Raw genomic sequence first — 20,091 nt, 5'->3', positions numbered from 1 at the left:
GTTATATGATTAAAGTATGACCACGTGAATCATTTGTTGCAATTATAGAACAATGGTAGCAATAATCTTGTACAAAGTATGTCATGTAAAGGGTATATGGAAAAGTTATGATTTGCTTAATATGATTATCCTATTTGTATGCATGCATCATTTTTATATCTAAAGTTATGAATATTGTCTCTATACCTGTATTTCAAATGTGTTTGCTTCTGGGTAATACCCACAAGGTATTTAGGCAGCACATTGTGAAGAGACTATTCAAGTTGAATGGCCCATCAAGGAACACTTAACTCACAATGGACCACGGAAGACGCCTATCCACATCTAGGGTTGCCAACTTTCTGATTGCAGAAAACAGAACTTGTCCCGCCCCCTGCTCTGCCCTTCTCCGAGGCCCCACCCTTGCTCACTCCACCTGCCTCCTCCCTCATTCATTTTTACCAGGCTGGGGCAGGGGTTGGGTTGTGGGAGGGGGTACAGGCTCTGGGCTGGGGGCGTAGGCCAGAAATGAGGGGTTCAGAGTGCAGGAGGGGGCTCAGGGCTGGGGCAGGGTATTGGGGAGTGGGATGGGGGGCGGCCAGGAGGCACTGGGAGCTCCAATGGGAGTTGTGGAACCAGCTCTTGGGGCAGTGCCTGTGCCAAGGAGTCGGAGGGACATGCCAGCAGTTTCCAGGAGCCGCACAGTGCTGGCCGTTGCAGGCAACTGGACTTTTAGTGGCCTGGTCAGCTGTGCTGACCAGAGTTGCCAGGGTCCCATTTTGACCAGGGATTCTGGTTGAAAACCGGATGCCTGGCAACCCTATCTACACCTGATGGACTTTCATGTGAACGTCCTAACTAGAGTATGGGTAATGGCCTCTGCTATAACTCAGCAAAGCATGCAAGGCCATGTGACTACATCATGACCCTAAATTCCATCTTGTTACCTATATTTTCCCCCACAAACTGTGCGGAGGGCTTTGTTTGAAACAATGGGTTTCCCTCCACATGGCAGAAACTATCAAAGACCCTGGAAACATCTCCATTTTGCCTCTTTCCTGCTCTGATTTCTGGACTATGGACTTATACTAAAGGGAACATTCTAACCAAGGGACTGAGGACCTTCCAATGATTTGGGAGCAACCAGAGACTTAACCAGTTAGCAGTTTATGCCACTACTGCTTCAAGCCTTAACCAAGAACTCTTTGCAACACTAAAACTCACCATCTCTACTATGACACTGATCTCAGAACTGTACTCATGTCTATATGTATAATGATCTTTTAACCAATACTCTCTCTTTTTTCTTTTTTAATAAATTTTAGTTTAGTTAATAAGAATTGGCTGCAAGCATGAATTTGGGTAAGATTTGAAATATTCATTAACCTGAGAGGTAATATGTCCAATCCCTTGGGATTGGCAGAACTTTCATATTTGACTTGACAGTCTAGTAGGAAGCCCAAGGCTGGGTTGCTTTAGGGAACTGTGTTTTGTCTTCTGGGTAACTAGTAAGGTATTACAGAAGCTGTTTTGTGGCTAGCTTGGTGGATCTAAGTATTGGAATGACCACCAGCTTTGGGGATTGTCTGCCCCATTCTGCAGTTTGCCCTAATTAAGTAACCTCAGTGTGGCCCAGTGGGACTCCAGTCACACTTAGCTCTGCAGGAAGTGGGGTTGGAAGAGCAATCCTACCATAACTGTTGATTTTCACTGTGTATCCCACAGCTGGTGGTTTCTCTTCCTCCACAGTGTCTTCTTTTAGCTTGGGTGGCGGCTGGTTCTTGATTTCGATCTCTAGCTTGTACTTTTCTGCCATCAAGACATCATGAGTTCTTTTCCTTGTGGCTTTTTTCAGGAGCTCTTTCACCTCTTCCAAATCTTTCTCCAGCTGGGTTTAAGAATAGAAGACCATATATGTACATTAGACACATGCCTCTTTATCTGAGGTTTACTGCTGAGCCCATTCACTCATCTCAGTCACAGAAACTAGAGATGGATTAGATGACTGAACAGGTCTTGTCCATCCCAACCCCACACCCTGGGGCCAATGTAGGACTGCTACCTATATTGCTTTGTCCAGTCTAATATTAAATATTGCAGAACAACAAGAATATTGCCACTTCCCTATTCAATAGTCTGCAAATTTCTCCCAATGTTTAGCTTGCATTTTCCCTTTAAAAACTCCAAACAGATGTTTTAAGTTGTTTTTACTCGTGGGGGCAGAGACTTTTTCTTATGTGTTTGTATTAGCATAACAGGATCCTGGTCCAGGACCTGGGCTCCTAGGTGCTATGATACAAATAATAAAGAAGAACATATGAGCTCCCATAGATATGAACCAATGGTTCATCAAGCCTACTACCCTGTCTCTGACAGTGGCCAATACCAGAGCGTACAGAACAGGGCAATTTGGAGAGCTCCACCCCTGTCTTCTCTTCCTGGCAGTCAAAGGTTTAGGGTCCCCCCAACCATGGGATTACATACCTGACCATCTTGGCTAATAGCCATAGATGAACCTATACTCCATGAACTTATCTAATTCTTTTTTGAACCCAGTTATACTTTTGGCCATCACAAAATCCCATGGCAATCAGTTCCACAGGTTAATTGTGTGTTATATGAAGAAGTATTTCCTCTTGTTTGTATTAAACCTGCAGCCTATTAATTTAATCGGGTGACCCCTGGTTTCTGTATTGTGTGAAAGAGTAAATACTACTCCTCTATTCACTTTTCTACATCATTCATGATTTTATAGATCTCTATCATATCCCCGCTTAATCGTCTCTTTTCTAAGCTGAAGAGCCCTAATCCTCTTAGTCTGTCATTGTATGGAAGATGTTCCATATCCTTGATCATTTTTGTTGTCCTTCTCTGAACCTTTTCCAGTTCCATTATATCCTTTTTGAGATAGGGCGACCAGAACTGGACACAGTATTCAAGATATGGGTGCACCATGGGTTTATATAGTGGCATTTTCTGTCCCTTTCCTGATACTTCCTGACATCCTGTTAGCATTTTTAACTGCTGCTGGGCATTGGGCTGAAGTTTTCAGAGAAATATCCACAATGACTCCAAGATCTTTCTTGAGTAGTAACAGCCAGTTTAGAACTCATCATTTTGTATGTACAGTTGGGATTACTTTTTCCAATGTGCATTACTTTGCACTTATCAGTGCTGAATTTCATCTGTCATTTTGTTGCCTAGTCACTCAGTTTTGTGAGATTCCCCTGTAATTCTTTGCAGTCAGGTTTGGACTTTACTATCTTCAATAATTTTTTATCATTTGCAAATTTTGCCATTTCACTGTTCACTCCATTTTCCATATCATTAATGAATATGTTGAACCGCACAGGTTCCAGAACAGATCTTTAGGGGGCCATGCTGTTAATCTCTCTTTATTATGAAAAGTGACCATTTCTATGCTTTGTTTCTGTCTTTTAACCAGTTACTGATCAATGAAAGTACCTCTTATCCCATGACTACTTATTTAAGAGTCTTAGGTGAAGGACCTTGTCAACGGCTTTCTGAAAATCCCAGTATATTGATTAATCACCCTTATCCACACATTCTTTGTTGACACCCTCAAAGGATTCTAATAAACTGATTTAGTCATGACTTCCCTTTACAAAAGCCGTGTTGACTCTTGCCCAACAAATCGCATTCAGCTATGTGACTGATAATTCTGTTCTTTACTATAGTTTCTACCAATTTGCCCAGTACTGAAGTTAGGCTGACTGGCTTGTAATTGCCAGGATCACCTCTGGAGCCTTTTTTTAAAAATTGGAGTTACATTAGCTACCTTCCAGTCATGTGGTACAGAGGCTTGTGTTAATCATCGGTTACATACGACAGTTAGTAGTTCTGCAATTTCATATTTGAGCTCCTGCAGGACTCTTGGGAGAATACCATCTGGTCCTGGTGACTTGTTACTGTTTAATTTATCAATTTGTTCTAAAACCTCTTCCACGGGCACATCAATGTGGGACACTACTTCACATTTGTCACCCAAAAAGAACAGCTTTGATGTGGATATCTCCCCCACATCCTCTGCAGTGAAGACCCATACAAAGAATTACTTTAGCTTCTTTGCAGTGGAGTTGTCTTCTTTGTCATTTAGTGCCCCCACTGCCTATTTGGCAGGCTTCCTTCCTCCAACATACGTAAAAAAAATTCTTACTGTTAGTTTGTGTGTCTTTATTTCTTGGCCTCCCTTATTATATTTAACCTGCCAGAGTTTGTGCTCCTTCCTATTATCCTCAGTAGGTTTTGACTTCCAAATTTTAAAGGATGCCTTTTTGGTGCTGATTCTTTTGGTCCTTTTATTGTTTTCTCTGACTTGGGGTATACATTTAGGCTGAGTGTCTTTTATGGTGTTTTTAAAAATAGTCCCCTTGCTGCTTGCAGGCATTTATCTCTTGTGACAGCACCTTTTAATTTCCATCTAACAAGAGTTCTCATTTTTGTGTAGTTTCCTTTTTAGAAGTTAAGTGTTACTATGGTGGTATTTTTGGTATTATCCCCCTACAAGGATGTTAAATGTAATTACATTATGGTCACTATTACCAATTGCTTTAACTATAATTACCTCTTGGACCAGATCCTGTACTTCATTTAGGACTAAATCTAGAATGGTCTCTCCCCCTGTGGGTTCCAGGAGTAGCTGCTCCTCTAGGCAGTCATTTATGGTGCCTAGAAATGTTATCTCTGCACCACTCCCAGAAGTGATATTTACCCAGTCAAATGAAGATAGCTGAAATCACCCACTGTTATTGGTTTCAGAGTGGTAGCCATGTTAGCCTGTATCAGCAAAAAGAACTAGGAGTACTTGTGAAACCTTAGAGACTAACAAATTTATTTGAGCATAAGCTTTTGTGGGCTAAAACCCACTTCATCGGATCCATGCAATGGAGCTTTCTGCTTGTGTAACATCTTCAACCATCCTTAGCATTTCACAGTCACTGTCAGCATCCTGGTCAGGTGGTAAGTAGTATAGTCCTACTGCTATACTCAAACATGGAATTTCTATCCACAGAGATTCTGTGGCACAGTTTGTTTTATTTAAGATTTTTACCTTATTTAACTACTTAATTTATTAAAGAAAAAAATGAATACAGAGAGAGAGATCATGGTGATACCCACATGATAAATTTCAGAAACATATGGTAACTATTTATCCTGCATTGCTGGCCATCTCACCTGCACTCTGCCAACTAAATTTTTTTTGGGACACTTATTTTAACCACCTGAGCACTTTCAAACAGCAGCTGTAAAAATCAACCTACTGGAGAAGTGGTTCCTCAGTTCTAACCATTTCTCAGATGTGAAATTCCCCTGCAAAAGTTACACTGCTTTAAGATACAAGACAGACAATATTCAATCTTGGACCAGCAACATGGTTAGTCCAATACCATACAACCTTTCCAAGGTAGAATTTGGAATTTTGTGCCAATAGAAGGGGGAAAACTGACAGCTTTTTCCAGTGGGACACACAGCAACTGTTCTATTACTGGTAGGTTCTGAAGGATCAGATCTTAAAATGCAGACAAGTAGTTTTTCCTCCATGACAACTAAGATTGCAACTAGTCACCCCAAAGCATATTCCAAAATTCCACTTAGAGCTAAAGACAATAGAAATCAATATGTCCATCCCAACATATGGGACGCTTGCCTGAGGACCATCAATTAAGCTGAAGTTGAAGTACACATTCCCCTGGAAAAGAGTCTTCCAGCTACTTAAAGCAGTGACTCCTACTTCTTTTGGTCGAGCTAAGGAGAGAGACAAGAATAACTTCATGTCCTGTTCAAAGTGCTCTATCATCTCCTCTTATGTGTTAATCAAGAACCATAGATGAGTATAGAAACTATATAGGAGGTAAGCAAACTAGAAATAACTAGTTAGTTGACCCCAGTACAAACCAAAGATCAATTGTGACAAAATGCCTGATATACCAAGAAATCCAAACCAACTAGCCTTCACCCCAAATTAAAAGTTGTATATTTGTCCGCTTTATGAATCAAAGGCACTCACTCGCTGTTTGAGGTTAACTTGTTCCTTCACAATGTTTCTTTTTCGAGTGTAAGCCCTGTAAGATGTGAAATGAAAGGTATTAAATATAACTAAAGAACATATGGACTATGTTCACTAAAATGAGAGAAACTTGATGGGGTATGTACCCCTCACAGGCTGTGAAAGAGTTAATGTGGGCCTGAGAAGCCAATTTATATACCAGCCTGCACCTGGAGAATGGGCTAGACTTAACTGAGGATGAAGCCCAGCTGGGGAGGAGCAATTATAAAGGCAGGAAGTTGAGAGAAGAAAGGAGTTGCTTGTAGAAAGTGAAGAACTCAGAGTAGAAAGGTTATGAAGGGAAAGCTGAGAGAGCAAGAGCACATACCCTGGGATCCTTTCCTATGTGGCGAAGTCTGGTAAGAGACCAGGTGAGGGACTAACTAAGCAGGGTATGGGAGTGGAGCAGGCTCCAGTGGTGAGCCCTAATAAAAGGACAGGATTTGGACTACCAGGAGAGAACCCAGGGAGGTGCTCTGTTGAGGAACAGATCAGCAGGGATGAGAGGTCAAACTGAAGGAGGGCAGAAATTGGCTTTAATTTGTATATTTTTTACAGGGATTCCAAGGGAGAGACCCCTGAGAAAGAGAGAAACAGTGGAAAGCCTAGAGAGAAGAGTGTGAAAACCATGGGGCCCAGAAGTGGGGTAGATGATCCTTTTGTGAGGGCGTTAAGACAGTTTTCTGTTGGACTTTCTTTCCCTGGAAAGAGTGGACTAAACTGTGACCTGGCTGGAGGGCCAAGTCACAGAAAGAGACTGACCACTATTGCAGCTATCAGCAGAGGGCGCCAGATGCGGGGAGAGAGACTCACTCCACTAGTGAGTGACAAACTCTGTGGAATTTTGTTACTTTCATAGAATCATAGAATATCAGGGTTGGAAGGGACCTCAGAAGGTCATCTAGTCCAACCCCCTGCTCAAAGCAGGACCAATCCCCAATTTTTGGCCCAGATCCCTAAATGGCCCCCTCAAGGATTGAACTCACTACCCTGGGTTTAGCAGGCCAATGCTCAAACCACTGAGCTATCCCTCCTTTAAGTCAGGGGTGGGAAAACTTTTTGGCCTGAGGGCACATCAGGGTTGTGAAATGGTATGGAGGGCTGTGCCTCTGCAAACAGCCTGGTCCCTGCCTCCTCCCACTTCCTGCCCCCCTCAGAACCCCCAATACATCCACCCCCTGCTCCTTGTCCCCTAACTACCCCCGCCTTGGGACTCCCCCACCCCCATCCAACCCCCCCCCACTCCTTGTCTCCTGACCACCCCCTTTCCCCTTCCCATGCCGCTCAGAGCAGCGGGACAGGCTTATTGGAAAGTCCGGGAGGTGGGTGGGTGCAAGCCATGCTGCCGACGGGGCTGCGGGAGAGGGGGAAGAGCAGGGGAGGGGCTGGGGAATAGCCTCCCTGGCCTGGAGCTCAGGGACCGGGCAAGACTGTCCTGAGGGCCAGATGTGGGCCACAGTTTACCCACTTCTGCTCTAAGTGATAGTGACCCTATAGAAGGGATATGAATTGTATGGCACAAGAAGGAAAAGAATATTGAAAGAAGCACCTGTATATAGCCTTGAAATATTAAAATAAATTACTTAAAGGGGAACGTCTGGATAATACAGAAAATTACCGAAATATAGACCTTGAAATGAATGAAAGAAGCCTCCATTATGAAAAATATCAAAGAAATGTTTTATACACTGATGCCATCTACTGGATATCAATGGCAACTGCAGAGAAACTGAGAACTCAAATCCAAGAGCCTATCTGGCAAATTGACAACAGAAATAAGAATTGCATGTGCATGAGCCCCTCCTGGCCCCTGAAACAGCATATACAGATTGAGGTCACCAAGTGGGACCCTATAGTCTTGCTGAGTTCACAAAAGAAGCTGCAAAATTCAGAAGCACTACTGACGCTTGGACTAACCCCACGAAGAGACTCCCCTATCCAAGTTAACTGAGAAGTGGTGAGACTCGCTCCAGAGATAGTAGTTTTGCTTTGTTTTTAAAGTAAGTAACTGAAAGTTCTCATGTTGAGTCTACACTTTCTACTGAGACCTCAAGTAACCATATTTTGGATTTTAACTAAGTAATGCTAGCTGTATGTTTCTCCTTTGTAAGTCCAAGCATATTGGCCTTAGAGAACATCAAACAATAACTTTTAGCAATTCCTTTTGATGTTTTAAACTTGTCCAATTCAAACCAAACATTGGAAAGAACAGGAACCATATTCATAAGAGCGCCTTAAGACAAGGGTATCCTTTTTGGAAAATTACTTAAAGCACAATAAAGCTCTCTCCTGGCAATAAAGAATGGCTACGCTGCGTACCTTACAATGGGGTGGCTGTAGCAGCCCAGCCACGCTGTTCGAAGGTGCGCCGTGTAGACATAGCCTAAGTATCCTGATCTGAAGAGTAGCATTCAAGATAAAAATAACCCTGAAAAGAACCTGGCATTGAAGTTAGTGAGCTAGCACTCCCCAGACTCAATAAAGGAGGGGTTATCCTAATTAAACTCCATTCCAATATTGATTAACGTTTATCAAATTAGGAAATCTACTGTTTTAAATTTTAGCTTTGAAACCCGACACCTCAGCCAACTTAAAAAAAACCCTAGCGCTGTCAATTAATCGTGGTTAATTCACGTGATTAACTCAAAAAATTAATAGCAATTAATCAGTTTTAATCACACTTAAATAGAATATTTTGGATATTTTTCTACACTTTCAAATATATTTATTTCTACTGCAACACAATACAAAGTGTACTGTGCTCACTTTCTTTTTATTACAAGTATTTGCACTGTAAAAATGAAAAAATAGTATGAGGTGAATTGAAAAATACAAGTACCGTAGTGCAATCTCTTTATCGTGAAAGTGCAACTTACAAATGTAAGTTATATAACTGCACTCAAAAAACTATGTAAAACTTTAGCGCCTACAAGTCCACTCAGTCCTCCTACTTGTTCAGCCAATCGCTAAGAGAAACAAGTTTGTTTACATTTACAGGAAATAATGCAGCGCTGCTTCTTATTTACAATGTCACCTGAAAGTGAGAACAGGCGTTTGCATGGCACTTTTATAGCTGGCATTGCAAGGTATATACGTGCCAGATATGCTAAACATTTGTATGCCCTTTCATGCTTCGGCCATGATTCCAGAGGACATGCTTCCATGTTGATGATGCTAGTTAAAAAAAAGAAAAAATGCGTTAATTAAATTTTGACTGAACTCCTTGGGGGAGAATAGTATGTCCCCTGCTCTGTTTTACCCACATTCTGCCATGTATTTCATGTTATAGCAATCTCAGATGATGACCCAGCACATGTTGTTCGTTTTAAGAACACTTTCACTGCAGATTTGACAAAACACAAAAGTTACCAATATGAGATTTCTAAAGATAGCTACAGCACTCGACACAAGGTTTAAGAATCTGAAGTGCCTTCCAAAATCTGATCGGGACAGCATGTGGAGTATGCTTTCAGATGTCTTAAAAGAGCAACACTCTGATGTGGAAACTACAGCACCCAAACCATCAAAAAAGAAAATCAAACTTCTGCTGGTGGCATCTGACTCAGCTGATGAAAGTGAACATGCGTCAGTCTGCACTGCTTTGGATCGTTATCGAGCAGAACCCATCATCAGCATGGATGCATGTCCTCTGGAATGGTGGTTGAAGATGAAAGAACATATGAAGTTTAGCGCATCTGGCACATAAATATCTTGCAACACTGGCTACAACAGTGCCATGTGAACGTCTGTTCTCACTTTCAGGTGACACTGTAAACAAGAAGCGGGCAGCATTATCTACTGCAAATGTAAACAAACGTGTTTGTCTGAGCAATTGGCTGAATAAGAAGTAGGACTGAGCGGACTTGTAGACTCCAAAGTTTTATATTGTTTTATTTTTGAATGCAGTTATTTTTTGTACATAATTCTACAGTTGTAAATTCAACTTTCATGATACAGGTACTGTAATGCAATCGCTTAGGTGAATTGAAAAACTATTGTTTTTTACAGCACAAATATTTGTACACTGTACACTTTGTATTGTGTTGTAACTGAAATCAATGTATTTGAAAATGTAGAAATCAAAATATTTAAATGGTATTCTATTGTTTAACAGTGAGATTAGTCGCCCAATTAATCACAGTTTTTTTAATTGCTTGACATCCCTAAAAAAATAACCAAAAACCCCCCAGATCCCTAGTCATACTTATGTGGCTCTGGCTCATCAGCACATCATGACTATGACTGCTCCAGTTATCTTTCTCTGTGCCTTCTAGTCAGGTCATGTTCAGCCTTTTTGATTTCAGTGATACCATGGCCTTTTGGCCACCACAGGCCCAGCAGTTCTAAAAGCAGGTGGATAAAAATCATTTAAATTTTTTTTTTCTAAAGTTGGATTTGTTTTATATAAAATGCTTTGAGGAAAAAACCTATATACAGCTAGATACATTATAGCTCAAAGACATCTCATCATGGAATAGGAATTATAAATTCTATAGTATGAGATACTATATTAATGTAATGTTTAAGAAAAGTTTTGTAAATGAGTTCCAATAGGATTAGGGACCCAATCGGATGGGGCTCCAGGGGCTTCTGTATAGATTATTTAGGTTAATCTTTTTATCTACCCAATGGGACTTCAGTGCTCAGTCTAGAAGATACCATCAGAAATGCTTAGTTTTACAGTTCTCAAATTGTGGATTTGTGTCTCCAGAGATAACATGCTTGTTAACAGCAAAAATGTTTTTAAAATAAATCAATATACATTATATATAGAGGTGGGAAATAACAGACCTCAACCCTATTGTCCCTCTGCAAATTTGTGTACACAGAGGCAATCCCTTACCTCTCTATAGAAGTGCAAAGTTTCAAAAAGTTCAATGAATAGAAGATTGTTGGGGCTGGAATAGATCTGGACAAGGAGAAGAAGTCTGGAGATAAAATGTGAGAAGGGAGGGACAGGCAGTGGAAAACAAAAGTGAAACTGTTTGAGCAGCATATTCCAGAAGTCTTGAGGTCTTTCTGAGTGTAGCCTTCATTGATTTGAGATCTACCATATCATTCTCTCACTGGAAGGGAAAACCTATAATGGCAGCAGGCCATAAGAGCCCCAGCTTGAGAATATTTTAATGAAGTTCCTCTACCTGTGGGTAAGACAGGCATGTGTGCAAAATGCAAACAGTGCAACAAAGAAAGGCAAGGCATGGTTGCCTGAATGAAACAACATTGCTGAAGATGATGAAAGGAACATCGCTTTAAAAATGTATAGTGTGTACCTTCTAAAAATGAAACCTACATCTCCCTCCGAGTTGTGAAGAATATGTATTAAGGTTATAACAACCAACAAGAATGCACTTTTATGTAGAAATCCATGATTAAACAGTCTTCCTGACTAGTGATTTAAACCATGATTTAAATCAAATCCAGCCTGTCCAAAAGGATGCTGGGCCTTAAAGAATGTTGGTGCCATGGTCTGGTTCTTTATTTTGGGCACACGTAGAGGGCATCACACCCAGCTTCAGCTCAAGGTGTTTTGAGTTCAAACCCAAACTATGTGCTTTCTTTGAACAATATGCTAAGAGGATGAAGAGTCTTGCCCCCGCCTGCTTAACTGGGTGGAAAGGGGAAAACCGATGCAGCAAAAAGATACTTACCATAGCTAAGCCACTGGACATTGTTTTGATATCAGTTCCTTACACAACCTTGTCATTAGGAGGACCATGTCTAAATGGCTGACTGCATTTCAGGTTGCTAAGCTTTAGGCTGGCCAGGCCATTGCAATCTCCAGGTTCATTCTGTCCGAGACAAGGAAAAGCAGGGCTACTGATTGCTTCAGGGATGCTTCTGTTGTAGACTTATGCAAAACAGCCTTGCGTGCCTGCTCTTCACTCCATACATTTACAAAGAACTATTGCTTGGACTCTGCCTCTAGGGAAGAATCCTGCTTTGGTCTCTGCCTGGCAGATCCTCCTTCCAAAGTTGGGGAGCCCAAGCGCTTTTGCCTTCTAGAGTCAACCCCATCCCATCCCATCCCATCATTCAGTTTTGGGCCATCAACAGGATAAGTATAACTAGACCAGGATAGGTTTCAGAGTAGCAGCCGTGTCAGTCTGTATTTGAAAAAAGAAAAGGGAGACCTTAGAGACTAACAAATTTATTTGAGCATAAGCTTTCATGAGCTACAGCTCACTTCATCGGATGCTGTAGATCATGAAAGCTTATGCTCAAATAGATCAGGATAGTTATTCCAGTAAATTCCCCTGTGTAGACAGACTCCAAGTCCGGAACTTAATGGAAAGGTTTAAGTGCAATGGTTAAGCTCCATAGTAGCACAAGACCACACCTTCCTACCTGCTACAACTACCCCTGTGGGCCTAGAAAAAACATCTTTAGAGTAGGGAATTCCACTTGTTTGATGCCAGGGAGCAGAGACCAGCAGTGAGACCTGTGCAAGATAATACTTTCAAAGAAACTGAATTACAGATAAGTAATTACATCTTTTGTTCCTCCATTCTTTTTGGAGCACTCAGAGGAGAGGAGAATGGGAAAAGAACCCCTCCTATGGGGGTACTAAGCTGTTAAGTATCTAAGAGAAGCTGGACTGGAGGAGGGTTAAAGGGCAATGGGTTAATACTACTTAGTGAAGCACTAATACAATGCCTTTTATCTTCAGAACAGTTACAACCATTACATTCCACTGTGTCCCACACTGGAAAAAGGTGTCAATTTCCCCCTTCTAATGGCACAAAGTTCCAGTTTCTAGCTTTGAAAAGTTGTAAGGTACTGGACTTACCTTAAGGGGTATAGAGTCAGCATAGCCAGTCCTATGCTTCCTTCTTCACACCCTGGTGCAGGTGCCATGAAGGAGTGGCTGGAATCATAGTGTACCCCAACTATCTCCAACTGGATATGTACCATGTGGACCACAGGCAGCTGGAACAAGCTAACGTGTACCGGGGCTGGGGCAGATTCAGGGAGCTTCTCCTCTATTTCCTCTGTGGGGGAGGAGAGCCATCCTTTCCAAGGCACTCCCCTTGGAGCCAGAGCTCCCAGCTGTTCTCTGTGGGGCTCCCACAGCCAGGCAGGGAAGCAGGGCAGGCACTGGGAGAAATGGCAAGGGCAGCCAGAGGTACTTTCTTCTCTTTCTGGGATAGAGCAGGCAGCCTGAGTAGCTGCAGCAGGGAAGGACCAGCAGCTGCAGGGGCATTAAGTGGAAGGTGGGGGGCGGGGGGGGGGAGACAGGACCCTGACTCCCGTAGGAATAGGGCCAGACCCAAACCCTTCCATTTAAACGGCAGCTCAAGGGAGCACATGGTAATGCCTAATCACACAGGAAGTCGCTCAGCCAGGCAGCCTGCGGGGCCACCAATTCGAGGCTGGAGGGCCAGCAGGGCCGAGTGCCCAGTAGCTCAGAAGGCAGGCAGGGTACCACGCATTTGCCATATTTCTTGTGCTCGCAGGAGAGAACTATGGGGTGTGGCCCTCCCAGAGCCCGTGTGTGTGCGCCCGGCTGAGCCCCCCGTGCACAAGGAGCAGTGGCAGGGCATGCTGGGGCACGGGGGGGGGGCATGCTTCCAGGAAGGGGTAACAGAGCCCAGCCAGCTGGCCCGAGGGCAGGAGCAAGACCTGCCCCGACCAGCCCTCCACGGGGCTCTGTGCCCCCCCCCATTCCCTGCAAGACTGCCCCCGCCGGGCACTGTGCCTCCCAACACCCTGCAAGACCCACCCCCCCGGACGCAGCGCCCCCCACACCCTGCAAGACCCGACCCCCGGGCACTACGCCCTCCGCCGGGCCCCGCCAAGACCCACTTCCCGCGCGCCCCTCCCCTCACCTCCTCCCGCGCAGACGCCATATCGGGGATGCTATGCTGCGGTGTCCGCTCCGTACGAGCTGAAGCCGATCTGGGGGGAGGGGCAGTCTGACACTCACACAGTCGCAGCGGCAGCAGCGCCTGCTCCCGCCCCGCCCCTCTGGAACTTTCCGGAGCCCCCGTCCGCCACGCCCCCTAGTAACGATCCCAGGCTTCCGCCTGAGAGCAGGAGCCCGAGCCCGAACCACACCCCTTAGCGACTAGAGCCGCATAAACCACGCCCCTTCTCGCTCCCAGCAGGAAGAGGCATAGAGTTCGCGGGAGTCCGGGCGTCCTAGAAGGTCCCACTGCAGAGCTGGCGTAGGCGCTCGGCGGCCATTTTATCGCCGTGCGCCCTGCGAGCGGGAACGGAGTGGGCGGGGCTATCAAAGGCGCGACGTTTCCAGGGAGACAGCCTAGCTGAGGCGCCGCCCGGGCAGCGTTAAGGGGTGTTCGCCTCGGGGAGGCGGGCGCCTCTGGTCAGGGGGCTCCGGCTCTACCGTTGCCGCCCGGGGGGGCTGTGTCCCAGTTCCACCCCCATCCCCCTTCAGCTGGTGACTGCCACAGCAGCCCTGGCGAGTCTCTGCTCTGCGCGGAGCACTGGGGGTCGCTCTTGGTTGGCCAATGGCCGCTCAGAGGAAAGGGGTGAGGAGCCCCGCTCTCGCCGCGGGGGACGGGGGAGCCGGCGCTGTGCGGCAGAGGGGCCGCGCAGGACGGTGTTGTTCAGGTACCGGCCCGGGCGGCAGCGTCCTTAGACCCGGTTAGGCTCCCGCGTCGCCGCGCTCGCTGCCCCCTTCCTATGGGGCTCTTCCTCCGCCCTCAACAGCTGACAGCTGGTTCGCCCCTGCTGGGTGGGCGCTGGTGACTGCAGCTGTCATGGACCAGTAGCCCGAGGAAGGTACGTGAGCACCTTTAGCCCTAGAGACAGTTTAGCCCTAGACAGTTTTTTGAAGTGCATATATACCAATTGGTTTCAGAGTAGCAGCCGTGTTAGTCTGTATCCCCAAAAAGAAAAGGAGTACTTGTGGCGCCTTAGAGACTAACAAATTTATGTGAGCATAAGCTTTCGTGAGCTACAGCTCACTTCATAGGCTGCATTCAGTGGAAAATACAGTGGGGAGATTTATATACACAGAGAACATGAAACAATGGGTGTTACCATACACACTGTAAGGAGAGTGATCAGGTAAGGTGAGCCTATTACCAGCAGGAGGGAGGGGAACCTTTTGTAGTGATAATCAAGGTGGGCCATTTCCAGCAGTTAACAAGAACGTCTGAGGGGGGGGGGGGGGGGGGGGAATAAACATGGGGAAATAGTTTTACTTTTTGTAATGACCCATCCACTCCCAGTCTTTATTCAAGCCTAAGTTAATTGTATCCAGTTTGCAAATTAATTCCAATTCAGCAGTCTCTCCTTGGAGTCTGTTTTTGAATTTTCTTTGGTTGAAGAATTGCCACTTTTAGGTCTGTAATCGAGTGACCAAAGAGATTGAAGTGTTCTCTGACTGGTTTTTGAATGTTATAATTCTTGACGTCTGATTTGTGTCCATTTATTCTTTTACGTAGAGACTGTCCAGTTTGGCCAATGTACATGGCAGAGGGGCATTGCTGGCACATGATGGCATATATCACATGTGCAGGTGAATGAGCCTCTGATAGTGTGGCCGATGTGATTAGGCCCTATGATGGTGTCCCCTGAATAGATATGTGGACATAGTTGGCAACGGGCTTTGTTGCAAGGATAGGTTCCTGGGTTAGTGTTTCTGTTGTGTGGTTGCTGGTGAGTATTTGCTTCAGGTTGAGGGGCTGTCTGTAAGCAAGGACTGGCCTGTCTCCCAAGATCTGTGAGAGGGATGGGTCGTCCTTCAGGATAGGTTGTAGATCCTTGATGATGTGTTGGAGAGGTTTTAGTTGGGGGCTGAAGGTGATGGCTAATGGCATTAGCCAAGCTGTACGATACAACTGCATTTGCTCCAACCCCTCAGACAGAGACAAACACCTACAAGATCTCTATCAAACGTTCTTACAACTACAGTACCCACCTGCTGAAGTGAAGAAACAGATTGACCAGAGCCAGAAGAGTACCCAGAAGTTACCTACTACAGGACGGGCCCAACAAAGAAAATAACAGAACGCCACAAAAGGTTCCCCCTCCCGCCCACCCGCTCTCCTGCTGGTAATAGCTCACCTTACCTGATCACTCTCGTTATAGTGTGTATGGTAACACCCATTGTTTCATGTTCTCTGTGTATATAAATCTCCCCACTGTATTTTCCACTGAATGCAGCTGATGAAGTGAGCTGTAGCTCACGAAACCTTATGCTCAAATAAATTTGTTAGTCTCTAAGGTGCCACAAGTCCTTCTTTTCTTTTTTATATACCAATGTTAGAAGCCTAAATAATAAGGTGGGTGAACTTGAGTGCCTGGTATTAAATAATATAATAGGCATCGCAGAAAGTTGGTGGAATGAGGATAAGCAATGGGACACAGGAATACCAGGGTACGAAATATATCGGACTGACAGAACAGGTCAGGCAGGCGAGAGGGTGGTGCTGTATGTGTAAAAAAGCGAAGAGTCAAATGAAGTGAAAATCTTAGCTGAACCAAACTATGACATAGAATCTCTATGGATAGTAATTCCATGCTCGAATAATAAGAATATAGCAGTAGGGCTATATTACCAACTACTTGGCCAGGATGGTGATACTGACTGCAAAATGCTCAGAAAGATTAGATTTCAGAGTAGCAGCCGTGTTAGTCTGTATCCGCAAAAAAAAAAAAAAAGGAGTACTTGTGGCACCTTAGAGACTGACAAATTTATTTGAGCATAATGCATCCAATGAAGTGAGCTGTAGCTCACAAAAGCTTATGCTCAAATAAATTGGTTAGTCTCTAAAGTGCCACAAGTACTCCTTTTTTTTTTTTTTTTAGATTAGATTAGAGAGGCTACAAAAATAATGGGGGAATTCAATTATCCCCATATTGATTGGGTACATGTCACCTCAGGATGAGATGCAGAGATACAGTTTCTTGACATCTTAAATGGCTGCTTCTTGGAGCAGCTAGTCCTGGAACCCACAAGAGGAGAGGCAATGCTTTAGTCCTAAATGGAGCACAGGATCTGGTGACTATAGCTGAACCATTTGGTAATAGTGACCATAATATAATTAAATTTAACATCCCTGTGGGGGTGATGACACCACAGCAGTCCGCCATGGTAGCATTTAATTTCAAAAAGGGGAACTACACAAAAATGAGGAAGTTAGATAAACAGAAATTAAAAGGTACATTGCCAAAAGTGAAATAACTGCAAGCTGCATGGAAACTTTTCGAAGACAGCATAACAGAGGCCCAGATGTGCCTACCTTTAAGATGCAATGTAGGCACAGTGTGGTACGCAATAGAAGCACACTATGATACTTGCTTTTTTTATTTTTTGGTTTCTGCTCCTGCCTGATTGGTTACTTCCAGTTTCACATGGTGTCCAATTGACCAGTCAGTCCGTAACTCTGGTGTTCGCATCTTTGAGGTTCTACTATATTTAGATTTTTCAGAAAGCCTTTGATAAGGTCCTTCACCAAAGGCTCTTAAGCAAAGTAAGAAGTTTAGCGGGATAAGAAGGAAGGTCCTCTCATGGGTCAGTAACTGGTTAAAAGATAGGAAACGGTAGGAATAATGGCCAGTTTTTAGAACAGAGAGAGGTAAATATAGTGGTGTGCATCCCAGAGGACTGTATTGGGACCAGTACTGTTCAACGTATTCATAAATGATCTGGAAAAAGGGATAAACAGTGAGGTGGCAAAATTTGCAGATGAAACAAAACTACTCAAGATAGTTAAGTCCAAAGCAGATTGTGAAGAGTTACAAAGGGATCTCATAAAACTGGGTGTCTGGGCAACAAAATGGCAGATGAAATTAAACGTTGCTAAATGCAAAGAAATGCACATTGGAAAACATAATCCCAACTATACATATAAAATGATGGGTCCAAATTAGCTGTTACCGTTCAAGAAAGAGATCTTGGAGTCACTGTGGATAGTTTTCTGAAAACATCCACTCAATGTGCAGTGGCAGTCAAAAAAGCAAACAGAATGTTGTGAATCATTAGGGATAGATAAGACAGAAAATATATTCCCTGTATATAAATCCATGGTATGCCCAAATCTTGACTACTATGTGCAGATGCGGTTGCCCCATCTCAAAAAAGATACATTGGAAGTGGAAGAGATGCAGAAAAGGGCAACAAAAATTATTAGGGGTATGGAACAGCTTCCATATAAAGAGAGATTAATAGAACACACTTTTCACCTTGGAAAAGAGACTACAAAGGGGAGATATGATAGAGTTCTATGAAATTATGACTGGTGTGGAGAAAGTAAATAAGGAAGTGTTATTTACTCCTCATAACACAAGAATTAGGGGTCACCCAATGAAATTAATAGGCAGCAGGTTTAAAACAAACAAAAGGAAGTATTTCTTCACACAGTGCACAGTTAACCTGTGGAACTCTTTGCCAGAGGATGTTGTGAAAGTGAAGACAATAATGGGGTTCAAAAAAGAACTTGATAAATTTATGGAAGATACATCAGTGGCTATTAGCCAGGATGGGCAGAGATAGTGTCCTTAGTCTCTGTTTGCCAGAAGCTGGGAATGGGTGACAGGGGATGGATCACTTGATGATTACCTGTTCTGTTTATTCCCTCTGAAGCACCGGGTATTGGCCACTGTTGGAAGACAGGATATTGGGCTAGATCAGTGGTTCCCAAACTGGGGTTCACGAAATGTTACAGGAGGTTCTTGGGGAAAAAATTCCCTAATGGCGGACAGAGCTGTCCCTAGGGACTCCGGGCAGCACGTGGCCAGCAGCCCAGAGCCCCTGGACTTCCAAGAGCTAAGCAGATCAAAGCAAGCATATCTATCACACTGAGGAGATTTAAACTTCAAGACTCATAAGAAATGGAAAGGGAGGTGGATATTTTTTGCTGTTTTTTAAAATTAAATAGGCAGCTAATATTGTTTTTTAAATTATTATGAAGAACAAGTTTAAGCTTTGTTGCAACGTGCGTCATTTGCCTGGACTGCTCAAGACCTGAGTGCTTGTGTAGGAAGAACTCTTTGAGTTGGCTTCTTAAATACCTTCATGCTGTTTCACATCTGATACTCCTTGATGAAACATAGGAGCCTTGTCTTATAACAGGCTTATTCAAAGTGATACAAGCTATGAAAGTGAGATCTTGGAAGTGTGTTGCCATTTTCATAATGTAATAATACTGTAATGATAATAATAGTGTATAATAAGCATGTCATAAAAACAAATTTTGTATTTCCAAGGTCTCTGCTTTTATAATTTATACTCAGGTAAAGAAGAAAATCCCTGGACATATTAATTTTTAGGAGGGGGTTCGTGAGACTTGACATTTTAGTGAAAGGGGTTCACAGGTTGTTAAAGTTTGGGAACCACTGGGCTAGATGGGCTTGTGCTCTGACCCAGTATGGCCATTCTTATGTTAGAAAAGGGTGTTCCTTGCTTTTTCTTTTGCAAAAATGTAATCTTAGCCCTGGTCTACACTAGGACTTTAGGTTGAATTTAGCAGCGTTAAATCGATGTAAACCTGTACCCGTCCACACGATGAAGCCCTTTTTTTTGATTTAAAGGGCTCTTAAAATCGATTTCCTTACTCTACCCCTGACAAGTGGATTAGCGCTTAAATCGGCCTCGCCGGGTCGAATTTGGGGTACTGTGGCCACAATTGGACGGTATTAGCCTCTGGGAGCTATCCTAGAGTGCTCCATTGTGACCGCTTTGGACAGCACTCTCAACTCAGATGCACTGGTCAGGTAGACAGGAAAAGAACCGCGAACTTTTGAATCTCATTTCCGGAGACTGCAGGAACTGTGGGATAGCTACCCACAGTGCACACTCCGGAAGTCGACGCTTGCCTCGGTACCGTGGAAGCACTCTGCCGAGTTAATGCACTTAGAGCATTTTCTGTGGGGACACACACACTCGAATATATAAAAACGATTTCTAAAAAACTGACTTCTATAAATTCGACCTAATTTCGTAGTGTAGACATACCCTTACTTTTATTCCATGTCTTCCCTTCCCTCCTGCCCCCTCGCGCTTCCCAGCTGTCTGGCCCTCTTTTTCTCTGCTCCTCTCCCCCAGCACAAGCTTCTGTCCCTTTTCTAGTCTG

At 43.9% G+C, this 20,091-nt stretch overlaps 1 protein-coding gene and 1 long non-coding RNA gene across 6 annotated transcripts in view; one reads left to right on the top strand and one right to left on the bottom strand.

Moving 5' to 3' along the window:
• Nucleotides 1-14,204, bottom strand: part of LOC102946101 (calcyclin binding protein) — a 22,374-nt gene extending 8,170 nt beyond the window's left edge. The window contains exons 1-3 of one of the 5 annotated variants that reach the window (XM_037907758.2): nt 12,837-13,107; nt 6,008-6,062; nt 1,672-1,867 (exon numbers count right to left, since the gene is read on the bottom strand). In XM_037907758.2, the coding sequence (XP_037763686.1) occupies nt 1,672-1,867; nt 6,008-6,062; nt 12,837-12,961 (376 nt within the window). In that variant the 5' untranslated portion in view covers nt 12,962-13,107. Of the gene's footprint in view, nt 1-1,671; nt 1,868-6,007; nt 6,063-8,365; nt 8,473-9,080; nt 9,142-11,697; nt 11,734-12,836; nt 13,108-13,875 lie in introns of those variants that run through there. The other 4 variants (XM_037907761.1, XM_043521572.1, XM_037907762.2 and 1 more) reach the window with 4 other exon arrangements.
• Nucleotides 14,178-20,091, top strand: part of LOC122461552 — a 21,629-nt gene continuing 15,715 nt past the window's right edge. Inside the window, exon 1 of the long non-coding RNA XR_006283500.1 lies at nt 14,178-14,791. This is a non-coding gene — a long non-coding RNA (uncharacterized LOC122461552). The remainder of the gene's footprint in view (nt 14,792-20,091) is intronic.

The sequence above is a fragment of the Chelonia mydas genome, chromosome 8 (assembly GCF_015237465.2).
Source record: "Chelonia mydas isolate rCheMyd1 chromosome 8, rCheMyd1.pri.v2, whole genome shotgun sequence".
NCBI classification, from domain to species: Eukaryota; Metazoa; Chordata; order Testudines; family Cheloniidae; genus Chelonia; species Chelonia mydas.
Note: the sequence above shows the minus strand (reverse complement) of the source record. Positions and strands in the feature narration are given on the sequence as shown.